Here is an 18639-nt window from a genome sequence, read left to right as displayed (position 1 = left end):
TTCCATCCACTTACCCATGAATCTGGCTTCATTTTATAGTACCTATTACCAGAATTGTACTGTTTACTTGTCTTCGTTCTTACTGTCTTCCTCCATTAAAACATTAAGCTCCACAAAAACAGAACTTTGTTATCTGCCACACTTTTCACCCTATCATAATGCTTTAGTCAGTAGACTCTTAGAATCTATCGATTTAACATTTGTAGTTTCTACTATAAGTAAATGATCCTTACAAATACTCAGTAAATAATATGTAGCATTCAAATTTCAAAGAAACTGCTGTTTTCAACTCATGTTCATATAGTTATACTTACAAATGAATGTAATTGCAGCTCTACTACTTGCTATCAGTATAACTTTGAGTCTCTTAACCTCTCATGGGCTGCTGAAGATAAGATGAGTTAATTCATATAAAGTACTTAAAACAGCACCTGACACAAAGTAAATATTCAATAACTATTAGCTTTTTGGGGAGCAGGGAAGAGTGAAACATGCCTATGGAAAGAAGTCAACAGATGGTCTTAAAGATGAATATAAAATGAGCTGATGAAGTAATGGCTTCCAACAGAAAATAATTATTTTCTGGGGGAAAACTATGCTACAGCTGTGTTCCTGAACTTGGAAAGTGGCAAAGACCTTAAGATATATTCTGCAGGATTGTGAAGATTGTATTTCTTGTATGAAACCACTGTAACAGCCTAAAATATTACCCTTGTGATAAACTAGACTACTCTTAATCTATCCCATGCCATGGATGCTCTTCCCTACTAGAACAACTTATCCATAGCCTCTTCAAGGCCAATGACAAACATGGCATCTATAAATCCTGATCATTTTTCAAGGTATGTGATTATTTGCCTGCTTTTGAAATATCCAGAAAATTCTGTACTTCCTCTACTTTGTAACAAGGTAACTTGTGTACTTTTCCTACTAGACCACATTTTGCTCATGATGCATTAACATTCAACATTTGTTGACTGCCTGTCATGTATAGAATACTGAAGATACAAAAGCAATGAAAACAAGCAATACATAAATGGAGAAACACCACAGCAGTATGTACACTGTACAGAGACGGCATAAAAGAAAATGATCTCTTCTACCACACATCGGCAGTATCTACCATGATGCAATACACATGGCAGGCACTCAGTAAGTATCTGTTAAACTCAATCCCCACCTCCTTTTTCCATACCACTGTGGCTTATTGTGCTTTTAGCTCCAAACCATAAATCTGTCCATACCATTTAACACAATACCTCTTTACCTATGTACCTATTAGCATTGTAAGCTGTTATTTAATATTTTACATATATGAATATGTCTTGACCTCCCCAACTATATAATATGTGCTTCTTGAGAGCAGGAACTCCCAGAACATTCAGTATTAATTTGATATCTGTTAAATGGTTCTATAATTTGTTTCCTCAAGCTACAAAATATGTCATTTGCCTTAACTACACTGTCAACAGCATCACTTCTGAACCACCCCATCTGATCTCTGGTTCTCCACAAACAAGTAGCCTTCAAATAGATTCTAAAAATAGGAAACAAAAGGGATGTTTTTGAAAGCATGAGATTATGCCACTGCTCTCAAGCCAGAGGTCCAGATTCCAGAAACATGGATTTCCTTTTCCAGCTAGAGGCCTGGGTCCTCCAAGAACACAGACAGAAATGTGTCTGATTCATCCAGACAGGTAATTAACCTATGTGCTTGTAAGGTAAGAGGAATATTGGAAGCACTCAGTAAACAGTAGCTTCCTTTTTCCCCAATCCTCCAAGACATTAAATCTTGTTGGTAAGAAAGAAAAAATCACTTCAACTATATACTACCACTGAATTTCAATGAACTGTATATATCCAGAAGAAATTCATTCCTGGATCCCTGTGCATTCTAATCTCATGGACAGCTTCAGGGAGCCCAGAGGTCCTTAAGCCTATAAGGTGTACCTAAATTACACACACACTCAAAAAAGACAAGTGAAGAACATGATGCAACATAAACCGAAGATTCCATTCACTGGCTTCCACAGTTACCATTTGGTGCACAGTCTTCACATGAACTCCTAGATAAATGTTACTTATATATTTGGATACAATCATACTATACTAGAACCTGTGACCATACAAGCCCCTAGGCCAGCATTTTCTAGGTACCTTTATGTATTAAATAATCCTTTTCACCCAAATCTTGAAAAATGTAGGGTTAAGCAGCTCTGTACAGATTCCAAGAAGAGTTCCATGTCTTGTTGCATTTCAGCTAGTCTCGGTTTTAGGGGGCATTCCTCTTCTCCACCTCTAACCTCTCTAACCGAGAACACAAAACAACAGTAGACTTCCAATTTAATGGCACAAATTCCTACTGAACTTGGCCAAGCTAAATAGTTAATGGTACTCAATACACTTGGGAGGCAAAATAACTTTAACTTATATCAAGCTTAATGTACATTTACAATTAATTGCCATTAAGAGTAATATCACTAATCTACTCCCATCTGTTTATTCCTTTTATCTCCCCATCCTTTATTAAGGTCAGTGCCTCAGGTTTCATCATTCTGACTTACTTATACTATTGAAACTGTGACCCTTGAGTCCCACATGGGAGCTGGTGTTATCTCTGACAAGTTTGTATTCATACTACATACCAGCTAAATGACCTATCTGGCCCTCTCAGGTCTATCCTAACCGAGACTGGGAATCTAGACTCTCTTTTCACTAGTTGTAGCTTCTAGATCAGTACTCTGGAAAGGAATAATTGTATCCTGACTTGAGACTTTGCAGCTCCAGTTGACCCAAGGTTCAATTTTTCTGTAGACTAATATTTACAATGTCAGTTTAAAGAAAATGCTGGTTCACCAGTGCTACAGGAGTATGGGAATTTAATATCTAGACTCCCAACAGGAAATAGTGGTTATATGTGACTTCTTTTTAAACTAGTAAGGACCTTAAAATACTATTCTAATGAAAATAACACTGCTAATTTATTAATCTTTATATATCCTTAATAATCAGCACAGTTACATAAATTAAGAAATCAATAAATGTCTAGCCTATCAATGAAATAACTACATTTCAAACCTAACCCATTCTACATCTTAGCCCAATTACAATTTCACATTTGCAGGTAAAAAAAGTTAGATGAGATTTTTAAAGTCCATATAGCTGATTATAAAATTATCACCATTTCCTTTATAAAAAACTTTAGCTTCTCCGATATAATTTTTTTGGATTCTACACTTTCTCCTGTGATGAAATGTGGGCTTTAAAAAGAAAAGAAAGCAAGTTCTTTATAGTTACTCTATAGAAATAAAAGGTAGGCTTAAAATAACTAGATAGTCCCATGGTAAAGGTTACCTGAAAGGTTAAAGTAGTAGGTTTCATATTAGAACACAAGCTCAACAAAACAAATGACTAGCTAATAATATTCCCTCAACAACTAAGATAAACATTTGTGGATAAATAAGCAACATCTTTAATAAAAAAATTTTTAGATGTTTTCTACTTTAGAGAAAAACTAATATTTATAAGCAGTAATTTTATTTACTAATTCTCTATTAACAATATTGTGTTCCATAGAAAAGAGGAAGGCCACAAAAGATGGAGAGAAGAAAACAGAAGGAAACTACATTTGTCTAACAAAGTGAATTCTTTCCCACTACTAACCTTCAAAATAAATTTGAAGTGTAAAGTGGTATCACAACTCTTCTGATGCCTATAAAAACTGCCTTTATTATACTGGGGAAGAGTTCCAAATCAAATAACTAATTTTTATTTGAAACTGGTTAAGATACTGCATCATCACAATGTCTCCTCCAGTTATCCTTTTATTCTGCAATCTTTGATGGGAGTTTATATCCCTCTTAACACTCCCCTCTCATTAACAGAGATGAGAGATGAGCAGTCTCTGACATTAACAGAGATGATAAAATATTATATAACAGTTTGGAAAATTAATTTGAAAAAAGGGGAAGATTTTATAATTTATAAACATTTTATGTGGTAATAATAGCTAACATTTATTGAGCGCTTACTATGCGCCAGGCACTGTGCTAAGCGCTATAAAAGTATTACAATACTTAAAATGAAATAAAATCTTGGACACGGAAAAAGCATTAAACTATAAGTTAAAAACATAGATTCTACACCCAAACTAACTAAAGAAAATAAGTATTTGCTAAACAAAGAGAATATTTCACAAGCTAAGTAATGGGTTATATAAATAAAAAGGTAAAAGAAAAACCAAACACACACATAAACAAAACCATCTACTCAACTGACCAACAAAACACCTTTAACCTCCTCTAAGTGAAAACACAGAGGATGTCTAGTTTTAATTTGTTTAGCAAATTCTTCTTCAAAAATACTGCAAAGGAACATCAAATACAAAAGACACAGAAATAAATTTCAATCTGTTCTTTATCCAAATAAAAACAAGTTTTGAATTAGAAAGGTCTGATATAATGAGGTTTTGCTGTGTAAGTGAAATAAGGAAAACTGAAAATTAGTATCTTCCCTTTTAAACCCTAGAATTAAACCCACAAGGGCAGCACTGATTTTTCCTTATCTGATAATTATTTTTTTCTTTAAATAAAGTATCCCAGAACAAATACAAAATTCTTACTTTGTTGCCCGTATAAACTTGCCCCAAACTGAGACAGCTGACCTGATGTAGATGGTGATGCCAGCATCTAGAAACAAATTAATTACATTAGAGCAGAAGGAAAAGTATACAGAGCATTGCATTTTACACTTTACAAATCTGTACAATGTTTCACAGTATGTGAGCCAAGCCCCATTTCTTGTTCTTCAGAAAAATGTAAACATTACACAACTGCATGTTTCTTAAGAGAGTATCACAATTGGATTAAATCAAACTCTGCAAATAAAATTAATTTTTGATTACTACAAAGGTTTCTGTTTTCAAGTTACTCTAAATGAAACTATCAAACCATCATTACTTCACTTTAAAGAACTAGGCTAACAAAAACATGAAGACAGTACCTCAAAAAGTCAGCCTTATGAAGTAAAATTACTTGGTTCTTAGATAATATATTAAGTCAAATTTTAAACTCAGTTTAATAAAGTTGAAAATAAAATTGCCTAAATACAAAAGTTTTGTATTTTTTGTAATAGTTCCTCATTTTTATATAGAAATAACTGATGGGTAGAAAACATCACATTGGTAGAAAATGGGTAAAAAATGTAACAAACGTACACACAATTATATAATAAATGGAGGGATGACATAACAAAGGATACGTCAAAAATACTTTAAAAATATATAGATATCATATATAATGTATGCTGTTTATTAGTGATGTGACTTCTATGCCACTTGTGTACAGTGTCTTTCAATTTATTGCATCAATGTTTCTTTTTCTAGTGGACCATAAATTCTTTGAAGGCATACACTCATGGAACATGATATTCTTTTTTTGTTTCCTCATTGAGACAAGCACTGTACGTGGCCGTGCTATACACAAAGTAGTACTTAAATTGAGAAAATCAAACATGCATGTTTGTGTATTCCATCTTAAGCAACCATCAGAATTTAAATAAGATGAGGACCATGTTATCAAGAAGGTAGAAGAGGATGAGTTACAAAATTAATTATATTCTAAGGCACAGGATGGTAAATGCTCTAAAGGAAATAGAAAGTATCACTGGGGAAAGATAATTCTAAGCAGGGATGAGGCAACAGGAATACTCTGTTGATGTTAATATCTGAAATGGGTATAGATGAGGAGGGTCTTCCAGGCTGAGAATTTGTAGTGAGTGTAAGTGTGATAAAAATTAATGGCATGATTAGGTTGCAAACAAAGTAAGAACATAAGGGGCTGTATAATAGAGTAATCAGAGAAAGGAGATTAAGGCTTTGGGGCACAGAAGAATGGGAAATAAAGTAGTATGTCGGGGTCAGATGTAAAGGGTCTTCTGAAATGTCCTACAAAGTTGGCTACCGTCTATGGCAATAAAAAAAAAAATCAAGCAAGGGAGTGATGTGATCAAACCATGCTTTAAGCTAATTCCAAAAGCAAAAATGGATAGAAATGGTAAGAGACTAAATGAGCAGAGCAGAAGTGGGTCTACAAAGGAGAGCTATTCTGGTGGTAGGAGCAGAAGAATTGATGCCCTACTGAAACGGCTGAGGTTTAAGGAAGAGGTCACATTGTAGTTTCCAGCTGACACTGACCACATTAGGAAAACCAGGATGAGAAATATTTAAACAATAGAGGTTTTACAATACACATTTCATGCTATTTTCATGTAAAAATTCTGAGTTGCTTTAATTATTCTAAAATTCACAAAATTATACAATATTAATTTTAAAGTAATGATACCATCAGATTTTTTGAGTAAGTGCTGAGTTACAAACTACTTTAAAAACATCAGGATTTAAATATAACATTTTCTTAAAAAAAGCATCAAACCTTATAAATATTCCTTAAATTCAGAGGTTATATAATCTAAACCAATTGAAAGAATATTCATTTTATGCTTGATCAAATTATTTTGCCATGCTCAAGTTTTTGGTTATCGTTATAGGCTATAAATGAAAGTAAGAGGCTTCAACAACAAGATGTTGGCCAACATTAAATGCATGACCCATTGTGTGAACATTTAGAATGGACTACTTAAAATATTACTTTTCCCAGAAATTTCTATGTTTATTGAATACATAAGTCCAAAGAACAGATATTATTAGCCTACTTTTCATAATATATCACAAATGAGTTACACGTGTGCCAATATGTAAGCCATCTCAGCATTGGGAGGCCGAGTAGGGAGGAAGGCACAGCATGAAGGTAAGGAAGTCATGATTCCCTGGGTAAGGTACTTGAGACCAAGAGCAATAGGGTGATCCATTTACCGGTGTGACATATTAAATGATATTTTCTCTATATGTGAGTACAAGAAGATTAGTAAACACTGCTTTAGAGGAATATGAAAGAAGTCTGTTAAATTTAAGAGTTTACAACCTCCAAAATATCCATGTGAAATAACACTGATCAGCTGTTCAAAGATATTGATAGCTCAAAATGTGTCAAAAATGCAAATATATAATTTCCTATAAAATCAACTTCTAATGGTATGTGTTTTTAAACTCTGAAAGAATGCTTCATGAAATATATCAGGGCTAAAAATGGATTTAACACACAATGAAGAAATGTGAAAAGGACAGAAATCATATTTATGAGGGCAAAGAAAATGCACAAAAAAATGTGCCCTGGTACAAGCAATAAACAATTAATGGGCAACAGAAACTACACTTTAAAAAAAATGCTAAGAGCTAGTACCATAACGGTAAATTTCTTAGAAAAATATAGAACTTTAGATCAAGAGACACACTGTGGTATGCAGCATTAAGCGGAAAGAGCTCAGCTTTGGAGTCAGAAAATAATCTGGGTTTGAATCCTGGATCTGCCTCTTACCTATGGGAGAGCCAAGCCTCTGTATCCTTCCTGTGAGATGGAAATAACTCTACCTATGTCATATAGTTGAAGATTAAATGAGATAAGATATGGCACATAGTAAGTGCTCAATTAAATGGTAGTAACAGCTGCTAATAAGCTAATCTTCCTTCCAATGCAGGACTCTCATTAACAGCAGTCAGAGGGGCATTCAGTCTTTGGGGAATTTACTGAATAGTATCCTAAATTTATATTAATTTTTGCCTAAGAAGCTAAAGAAAGAAATTTATCAAGTTCCATGTAAAATAAGGAGTATAACTTGTGTTCTTAGAGGGCAAAAATCTAAGAAAGATTAAATGTCACACAATCAGCAGAATGCTGAAACCAACATATAGGTTACCGTGTTCTCAGACTAAATCCATCATAACAATTATACTCTTCCTCATTTTTCAATCTATGAAATTAAACAAGGAAAACAGAAGCAACTAGAAGAAATAGTAATGTGATTCAAGTTATTTCCTTGACCCAATGAAGAGCCCCTTTATTCTTTAAAATAGAATGTCAAGAAAATCAACAAATTAGAAACTGCATTTTAAAAATTATTTCCACTATTACTAGGTACAACCCTGAAATCTACATCCAAAAAAAGTATAAAATTTTTGTTTAAAAAATGTATACTTGAGAACTTAATAATAGACAAATCTGGCTCCAGCCAGCAAAACCATTAACAGCACAGAAACGTTGATTTTTCTATCCCTCTCATGCTTCCCCATCATGACCACCTCTCACAATTACTCCCTCCAATAAATATACCTTCAATCATAAAACCTATCTGAAGAAACTTACTAAAATCAGTTTGGTCAAGAAATTTTCTATGTAACAAATGACTTCAAAATGCAACAAAGTTTTGTTAAATAAAAATTCCCTGACCCCAAAAGCAATTAAAAGATGATATTTAGTACATCTTAAAATGTCCTTTAAAAATCCACTGTACAATATACTTAGAAGTATGGTGATAACATTATTCCTAGTATTCTGTTATTACTATTCCAGGACAAAAACAACAAAGAAATGTAACATTTACTATATCATATATAAAACAGAAAAAGAAACAAAAGAAAAGGAAGATTTAAATCTAGATAGAATCTAAGGAACATTTAAACTAAAAACAGTATGGTTAAAAAAATGAAACCAATGGAGTCAGAATGAAATCTAGCAAACAGGCACAAAGAACAGGCACTAGGAAAAGATAGTGGATTAAAAAGATCAAAAGAAGAATGGGACAAGTGAGAGAGCAGGCAGAAATAAAAAACAGTAAGTCATAGGACCTGGTAGCTTATGAATCAAACAACTAACATCAAATTACGAGTTTATGAGGTATTCAAGTAATTTTGATTAAAACACCTAAGTTTTCAAGAAGGACATCTTTTAAAAAGTATAACATATACTGAAATTGTTAATGTAATTAATTCCTTCTGAACATATAACATTCAAATTATTTATTTAAAAAAAGCATGGCAAAAAACATGCTTCATATCTTATTGTGCAAATTTTAGGTTGGAGCCAAAGTACAAATTTACAGAAAGGCATATGACTGATTCAAGGCATGTTCACATTTTTAAAGGCTCTTAATACATTGCTAAACCATTTTCTATACAGTCTGAATTAATTACACTTCTATGGCAGTTACTTCAATGTTCCTTCACAGGTATTAGCTCTTTTTCCTTTTAAAAAAACCCTCCTTGCTAGTAGAATAAGAATAAAATTGTACTTTATGACTCCCAACTTTTATATTTTGATAAAACATTTTGTTTCTGTAGATAAATCAAGTTTTGATATATCTTTTAAGTATATCATTGATATATCTTGTAAGTATAAGTCTTACAAACTGGCTTTTATCTTTCAAATACAGTTTGAAGATTATGTGAATGTCAATTAATTTAAGAGTTTTTAGAACATTTGCTTCTAATGATTTGACATTTAATGCCAATTTCTTCAGAGTACAGTCTGATTTATTTACATTTAACTCTATCAGGTTATCCCTGTCATAAAAAATTGACATTTATATACATTTTTATTTTGTATTAAAAGTTTTAAAGGTGATTTTTTAGTTTTTTAGGAAATTATTTCATCTGCAGATCGTCATTTTTAAATTATCAACTCCTTTCCCTCCCTTTCAGAAATCAGAGTCTTTTCCTACACATTATATTATAGGTGCTAAGAGCCAGTAGTAGAACTAGATGGGCAAAAAGTCCTTGCACTTGTTAAACTTAAATTCTAGTGGAGTAGACAGGATAATGAACTATTAATCAATATGTTTCAGGTAGACACAGTTGCTATGATAGCTAAAATGCAAGAAAAATTTAAGAAAGATACAATGGGAATAGTATTAATAGTATATACAAGGTTACTTTAGGAAAAGAATGATCAGAGGGAAGGCTTCTCAGGTAAGATATTTTAGCAGCTACTTGGATGTGTGGAAAAAGAACCATGAGAAGTAAGTGCAAGGTCCTGAGATAGAAATGGATTCAGTGAACTAGAGAGTCAGCCAGCATGACTCCAGTGTGTAGTTAAATACTGATCATGAGGATGAAAATGATAATAGTGATAGAAGGTATCCTTATTTATAATAGGTCTTAATGAAATATTGATTAATTGGCCTGAAAGAAATCCTAGTTGCTGTAATTGCTGTTAGCTAACACAAGTATGAAAGCTAGGTATGAGTTCAAAATAGTTGCTATTTGTCAAAATAAGGAAGTGGTATAATTTTATCAGTTTTAAGAGTTTTTTTTTAAAGTAAGGAGTATGTACTATATTTCAAATGTCCTTATAGCATATGTTAAAACAAGGGGAGAAAAGTTCCACAAGTTTGTGCTTCTAAAATAAACATGCTTAAGAATCATCAAATGAGTACAGACTTATGAACTCAAAAATATGTTAGCAATTAAAATACAAACATGTATTTAAAGAAAACTCTAAATTGCTTATATTATCCCCAAAGAGTTGTCTATTATATGTCTTATATGAATGCTTTCCCCATTTTCTATATGGTCTCTAAAAAGAAAATCATCATAATAAAAAGAAATCAAGCCCATATCTGCCTATGTTTTAATATTGTGAAAACATTTAAGTAACCAATCTGTAATATTTATAAAACTATTTATCCTTCAAAACAGCAAATTCAGCATTCTATAGAAAGATACATACATGTACAGGTATCTCTTGAAATAAAAGGACTTGGAGAATAAGTAGTCCTGAATAATTACTTTGCAATTTGATGAGCACACAATCATATAAGGAACAGTTTCACAAATACCTCTACAACCATGCATCTGATGAATGCTCTATGGATAGGGTAAATCAGGAAACTGACAGGGTTTTTTTCTTTCTTTCTTTTTTATTAATTGGTTTAAAGATTCACTCAATCACTGGGCAGTTTTCATTCATCAAACTACAGTTCAATATTATTTTCTCATTCTTCCAAGAGAGAAAAATCACAAAATTATCCCATTTATTATGTTTAAAATTGCTCTTTTCAGAAGTTTTTATAAAGGACAAAATAATCATTATTTGCAGATAATACCTAACTACGTAAAACACTCAAGAGAATCAAATAAGGTATTAATATTATTACTCATAATTAGTAACATTTATTTAATATTTACTATCTGGTCTTCTAAAACTTTTGTAAACAATTATCTTGATCCTTAAAACTATGAGTCACATACTATCACTCCTATTTATAGATGAGAAAACTGAGACACACCGAGACTGAGTAACTTTCCCAAGGACACAAAGCTAGTAAATCATGTGGCTGAAATGCAATTTCATTTAGTAGGACTTTCAGAGTCCACATTCCCAATTAACAAAAATTAGTAAGTCTTGTAAGGCTGGTTATAAAGTAATATACTCACACACAAACTGTTCTATTTATCAGTAAAAGCCAATCAGTAAAAACCCTACTTATTAAAAGACATAAAGAACAACATGAATAAAAGAGAGATATATTCTTCCCAAAGACGGTAAAACATCAGTATAAATGTGCAATAGTCAAAGACATTTTTATAAAGAAGGAAGTGAAAGATATTATCTAAGATGTGAAAATTGTCTATAAAGCTACAGCAATTCAAATATGTTGCAGTTCTGCTAATCATTACAATAAACAGAACAAAAGAATTTAGAAACAGCCCCCAAAATACATTAGCATTAGTATAATTAGCCACATATAAAAGGTCTAAATTCAGGGGTGGGCAAATTACTGCCTGCAGATAAAATCTACCACACTGCTTGTATTTGCAGGGTGCATAGGGATGTTTTTTGACTAAATAATTATGTAAAGAACTACATAATACACTTCATTTAGCCTCCGGACCCACAAAGCCTAAAATATTTACTATCTATATGGTCCTTTATGCAAGTTTCTGACCTGTGATCTAAATTATAAACAGTACTGGGACAATGGATACTAGATAACCTTATGAAGGTGTGGAGGTATTTGGTATAAATTCCCACCTTCAACCAAAATACATCTCTAATGGACAGAAGTTATATGTGAAGAAGCACAAAAGTGCTAGAACAAAGTAACTGGGGAAATTCTAAGTATGATATCAAAAACAGAAAGCATTAAAAAAGAAAACAGACTGAGTCAAATTAAATAAAAATGATAAATATTTTCATATTAGAAAAGCCATAAACTAAATTGAAAGCAAAAACCTGGACAACAGTTTAACAAAATGACAAAGGGGTTATTAGTTTTAGTATATGGAAAACACTAACAAGTAAGACTTATTATCTTAATAAACAGAATATGGTACAAAATGAGTAATGTAAAAAGGAAGAAATACAAATGGCCAATAACTACATGGAAAAGGCATTACTGTGTGTGTGTAAACGTAGCAATGTTTTAATGTACATTAAAACAATAAACTACTTTTTTCTATTGGCAAATGCTGAAAGGTAACAGCTGGTATTCTCGAGGGCATGGAGAGTGCTAATTGGAGTAAAACTGGTACAAATTTCTGGCAGAAATATGTCAATAGATCTCAGATTGAAATAATAACATTTTAAAATAAAAATACTTAAAATATAAAATAGAGCAGTAAATTATTCCTGACTAACAACATTAAATGTAATGTTAATTCCCCACCCTAAGCTTATTTTCTAAATTTGGGTAATACCTTATATTATTTTGTAATTTTTAAATTACAACAGGCAACAAGAGAAATTTTAAGTACTCACTGTATTTTTCCATTTCACAACAGAAAACTGAGGCTTAGAGAAGCATTTGTTAATGGACAAATTCAAGATCCAAACACTTATCTGTATTGCTCTAGAGCCCAAATTCTTAAATCCCTACATCTTTTTACCTTCTTGATTTTTAAAAAAGTTCTGTGAAACAATCATTCTGTTATTTCTGTGACAAAGAACTAAACTGGAATGGTAACCACTATATGTGAGTGTATGTAATAACTCTGACATGAAACCTTTGCTTTTTAGAAGTCACATGCCTGTCTTTCATTCTCTACATGTACTTTTTTTTTTTTTGGTATCATTAATCTATAATTACATGAGGAACATTATGTTTACTAGGCTCCCCACTTCACCAACTCCTCCCCACAAACCCCATTACAGTCACTGTCCATCAGTGTAGTAAGATGCTGCTGTAGAGTCACTACTTGTCTTCTCTGTGTTGCACATCCCTCCCCGTGCCCAACCCCCACATTATACATGCTAATCATAAGGCCCCCTTTCTTCTTCCCATCCCTTATCACTCCCTTCCCACCCATCCTCCCCAGTCCCTTTCCCTTTGGTAACTGTTAATCCTTTCTTGGGTTCTGTGATTCTGCTGCTGTTTTGTTCCTTCAGTTTTTCTTTGTTCTTATACTCCACATATGAGTGAAATCATTTGGTACCTGTCTTTCTCCGCCTGGCTTATTTCACTGAGCATAATACCCTCTAGCTCCATCCATGTTGTTGCAAATGGTAGGATTTGTTTTCTTCTTATGGCTGAATAATATTCCATTGTGTGTATGTACCACCTCTTCTTTATTCATTCATCTACTGATGGACACTTAGGTTGCTTCCATATCTTGGCTATTGTAAATAGTGCTGCAATAAACATAGGGGTGCATATGCCTTTTTCAAACTGGGCTGCTGTATTCTTAGGGTAAATTCCTAGGAGTGGAATTCCTGGGTCAAATGGTATTTCTATTTTGAGCTTACTGAGGAACCTCCATATTGCTTTCCACAATGGTTGAACTAATTTACATTCCTACCAGCAGTGTAGGAGGGTTCCCCTTTTTCCACAACCTTGCCAACATTTGTTGTTGTTTGTCTTTTGGATGGTGGCCATCCTTACTGGCATGAGGTGATATTTCATTGTGGTTTTAATTTGCATTTCTCTGATGACTAGCGATGTGGAGCATCTTTTCATGTGCCTGTTGGCCATCTGAATTTCTTCTTTGGAGAACTGTCTGTTCAGCTCCTCTGCCCATTTTTTAATTGGATTATTTGCTTTTTGTTTGTTGAGGTGCGTGAGCTCTTTATATATTTTGGATATTAACCCCTTACTGGATCTGTCATTTATGAATATATTCTCCTATACTGTAGGATACCTGTTTGTTCTATTGATGGTGTCCTTTGCTGTACAGAAGCTTTTCAGCTTGATGCAGTCCCACTTGTTCATTTTTGCTTTTGTTTCCCTTGCCCGGGGAGATATGTTCATGAAGAAGTTGCTCATGTTTATGTCCAAGAGATTTTTGCCTATATTTTTTCTAAGAGTTTTATGGTTTCATGACTTACATTCAGGTCTTTGATCCATTTCGAATTTACTTTTGTGTATGGGGTTTGACAATGATCCAGTTTCATTCTCTTACATGTAGCTGTCCAGTTTTGCCAACACCAACTGTTGAAGAGGCTGTCATTTTCCATTGTATGTCCATGGCTCCTTTATCATATATTAATTGACCATATATGTTTGGGTTAATGTCGGGAGTCTCTATTCTGTTCCACTGGTCTGTGGTTCTGTTCTTGTGCCAGTACCAAACTGTCTTGATTACTGTGGCTTTGTAGTAGAGCTTGAAGTTGGGGAGCGAGATCTCCCTACATGTACTTTTTTCAGATTTCAGTTTTAAAACTTCATTCTTTCTAATCAGAATGCTTTTCACCAGTAATATTCTACCTTTATTCCATCAAACTTAACTTGCACACAACCAAAGTAACACATACAGATCAGTTTTATAGTTTCTGCAGTAATACTACCAGAAAGACATGCCAAATTCCTTAACTACTGGATCAAGAGACACCTATGTAAAAAATCATTCAAATTTATATCCAATAATAAAAAGCTAGAAGGAGAGTCAAATAGAAAATTCATAGGTAACATTATTCTATGAGCTATTAAACTGCATGCTAATTATAAACAAAACTACCATGAACATAATTTGAAGAGTGTTCTAATAACGCAATTTATAGTTTTTATCAAAATGACATTATCTTCAAATAAAGGGGAATCATACCAAAGTAAGAAATAAAATAAAACCCCATGAAAATCCTTAACTTAAACTTGAGTAAACCAATTTGTGATATTCCAAAAGATACAGGAAGTGATTTACTAATAATCAACTTCCATGAAAGAATGAGGGCATTGTTACGTATCTTAGAATTTCGTAAGTGCTTTAAACATCATAAGAATCCCATTAGATTAAGAACCGGAGCATACTGTGATCTAAGACAGGGAAATAAGGAATATCAAGTTTACAAATTTTTGAAAGGGAAAAAAAGTTGGGCAGGTACAATGTACAAAAATGCAACTGATCTGACCACAGTATATGGTGTATAATTTAAAGTAGCTTACCAGAATTGAAAATAACAATTGAATTTATTTAAAAATATTCTATCAATTTGCTAATTATGACTGGGCTGTCTCTTAAATCCTTTCATTCCAAATTGGATTACTGAACTATTGGCCTTCCAAAGCACTTACTTCATACCTATATATCATCTTCCCTGTTCTGAATACAAGACTTGCACTCAAATGTTCTTTGCAGCATTATTACAGTTGGAAAATTCGAGGAGGGGGGAATGTACATCAGCTAATGAACAGATAGTTCTTCAAAAATTTTTCTACTGAAGCACCTGTATAGCTGAACAGAGAGATGCTATTTCTATCTGAGGTCTAGGATTAAAGCTAGAAATAGCAAAAGTAAAGTTTCATTGAGGCCTGCCATTATATCTATAAATCTGCTTTCTACTCAGTTTTGTTTTAATATGAAAAAAACACTGCTACACAAATTTAAAAAACTGATGATCTAGAAGTATACCATGTTTTCCCCATGTCTCTGAGTACCTCCTACCACAGTATTACCATAATCCAACTTGAGAATCACAGTACATTTTGTCTCTGATTAGCATGTAAGCTCATCAGCTTTGTATCCCCAGGGCCTAGCACTGTGCCTAAAACACAGTCACTCATACAAAGATGGAACTCTGTAATTCAAACACTGCTGCTTTTCAGGAAACAGAAATAGACAGACATAAACTGCTGAGTAAACACAATGTAACTGATTAACTTACATCTTTTTCTGACCGATGTGGAAACATAGAAGACTGGCTGTAGTACATGTTTTCATCATGGTAGTCACTGTCGACCCCCTCTACAAACTTCTTTCTTGAAGCACCAAACATGCTGTTTGTCACCTGAACAAAAACATTACTTTTATTAATAGTAGTATTTTGGGAAATGTCAAGGTTTACCTTACTCCTATGTGGAAAACAGAAAATGAAGGGAACATTGCTAAGATAAAGAAAAACATAAACTAAGGAAGGTCTAATGGGAAACATGAGAAAGTCATAAATCTGACTACAGTAATATACTATTACATTTTTGCTTTTAGGCTCTAAAAATAAGAGAAGAAACTAAAGACCTGTCATGAAATAATTCCACTTAACTTTGAAATATCACTTACTCTTGCAAAACATCAACCTCAAATACAATATTCCCATATAAAGATTTTTTTAAAATTAGTGTAGGTTTAATTATTCAAAATCTTCACACATCTTCAACATTACTGTCTTTGTCGTGGCTGTATGTACTTTTTAAATGATATGTTTTCCAGAGCATATCATCCTTACTTACAATCTAAGATTACTGAGATATAGCACTTTTTGAGTCAGTGTATAATGACATACTGGAAATTTTACCTCAAGGCACAAGTACCCACTCATATAACAGCAGGATAATTTTTTATTCATCATTCTGGTATAAATTTTATGATCTCCATTATGCACCTGCTTACTCTTTTGCTATTTGAGTTTTTATCACATCCAATACTAGTAATTTTCAGCCCAAAACAAGAGAAATAATTATCAAATCTATGCTAGTTTTTATTTTTCTCCTTAAGATGGCCTCTATAAAATTTCTAAAACAATCATATGACTAAGATTATTTAATTAAGGTCAGTGTGCCTTTCCCCTAGTAGTATTTTGCAGTTCAAAGTAAATGGAAATGTCACGATAGATTTGTAAAGCTCTGAATACACAGTAACTACATCTTTTCATAAAAATTTTAAAGAACTCACCTCATATTTAACACCTGATTTATACATTCATTATGAATAAGGATATTTTCTTCAATTGTAAAGAAGAACAATTTCTTTTCTCATTTCAAAATGAAACACTGTAGTTACTAGAAGTAGACATGGTAAATGGATATACTGCAGACCTTAAAAGCCCAATTTGATGTGCATGTTTGTTGAAAGCATCCATGTTACTTAATAATTGCTTTATATCTTAAGTTATCTGTTAAATGCACAGGAAACTCAAAATATGTAACTATTCTTCCTGTTCAGGTCTAAGAAAAAGCTATTCAATTAAATAGGAACGACAGTCTGAGAACATCTTAACCACTGCTTTGCTATATGTTTTTGAGCTGAAACACAGAAATTTATTTTCAAAGAGTCTATTAATTTGTTAGAACACATTTAATCTTCTTTGGGCAGTGGACTCCCTGGTGAATCTCATGAAAGCTTTTCTGTAATTCTGAATGTAATTTCAGGGACTAGTATCTCACATGCCTATTCACTAACCTCCTAAATAGTCCCTAACAGGAAAAGCCTAGAATTCCAAAATTGAAATTGTATAGAATGAAAAATGTCATGCTAACATTGTATAAAGAGGTTTTACTATTTTGACAACTAAACATACGAAATGCCTCAAAGAAAACAGACATGGTCTTCTTCCATCAATACCAGATTTTCCCAGATTCACTGGGTGTACGCTACAGAAAGAAAACACAAACATACAGAACTTTCCTTTTGTTTTTGTGCTTCAACATAGATATTACACATCAGTTAAAATACTAAGTATTCTTATATGACTTATGCAAAAAAAAGAGAGGAAAGAGTGTAATACTCTTGTCTTAAACAGCACTCCAAATGCAAGCCCCAGTCCTGGGGTGGAGTCTAGGATTAAACAAAGAATTCTCTTATCCATGGCAAAATCAGAAAGGGGAGGAAGGTAACAGAGCGTAAGTTTCCATAAAAGCCAATTTTATTTTTAAAAGCCTGTCCTTTATTCCATATAAAATGATGGAATGGAGAGAAAAGTATTTTAGATTACAGGAAGGGTGAAACTGGGAAGAAAACAATAAAGCAGGCAAAGGCCATAGGAAGAGCATTTAATATAGAGGGAACAGCAAGATGCTCAGCGGTGTGGCTCCAGCAGCATTGTAGGAACTGAAGTCAGAGATACTGGTGGGGCCTAGATCATGTTGTGCCCTGCAACCCTGAGGGACTTTGGATTTTATTCTATTTGAGAATGGAAGTAAGGTGAAGGTTTGGGGTAGTTTAAGAGTGACATCATTTGGCACATATATATATATATATATATATATATATATATATATATATAGTTAATGATTATAGCTACTCAGTAAGGAATGGACTATAAAGCAGACAAGAGTAGAAGCAGGGAAACAGGCTGCTAAGAGATGAAGGTGGCTCAGAATTCAGTAGAGTGGTAAAGTGGTGAGAAGTGGTTAGATGAAGGGTATATATTCTGAGGGAGAGCTGACACTAATGAGTGGATGGATGGATGGATGGATGGACGGACGGATGATTGATACAAAAAGCTAAGGTATTCACATTACTTCCTGTAAGAAAGTAAGTAGGAATCAAAGGAACCTAGAAATCAATTTTCATCAATTTTGAAGCAGGTATGTCAACACTAC

The 18639-nt window shown here is 33.1% G+C and overlaps 1 protein-coding gene across 8 annotated transcripts in view; it reads right to left on the bottom strand.

Annotated features, from left to right (window-relative positions):
- The window catches only part of CNOT2 (CCR4-NOT transcription complex subunit 2), a 115676-nt gene that overhangs the window by 29795 nt on the left and 67242 nt on the right, over positions 1-18639 (bottom strand). For 7 of the 8 annotated variants that reach the window (XM_036917638.2, XM_036917644.2, XM_057486867.1 and 4 more), the window contains 2 exons: positions 15987-16109; positions 4622-4688 (listed from right to left, as the gene is read on the bottom strand). In XM_036917638.2, the coding sequence (XP_036773533.1) occupies positions 4622-4688; positions 15987-16109 (190 nt within the window). Of the gene's footprint in view, positions 1-4621; positions 4689-15986; positions 16112-18639 lie in introns of those variants that run through there. The other variant, XM_057486866.1, reaches the window with a different exon arrangement.

Source organism: Manis pentadactyla, chromosome 10 (assembly GCF_030020395.1).
Source record: "Manis pentadactyla isolate mManPen7 chromosome 10, mManPen7.hap1, whole genome shotgun sequence".
NCBI classification, from domain to species: domain Eukaryota; kingdom Metazoa; phylum Chordata; class Mammalia; order Pholidota; family Manidae; genus Manis; species Manis pentadactyla.
The sequence above is the reverse complement of the archived record's forward strand: the minus strand, read 5'-3'. Positions and strand labels throughout refer to the sequence as shown.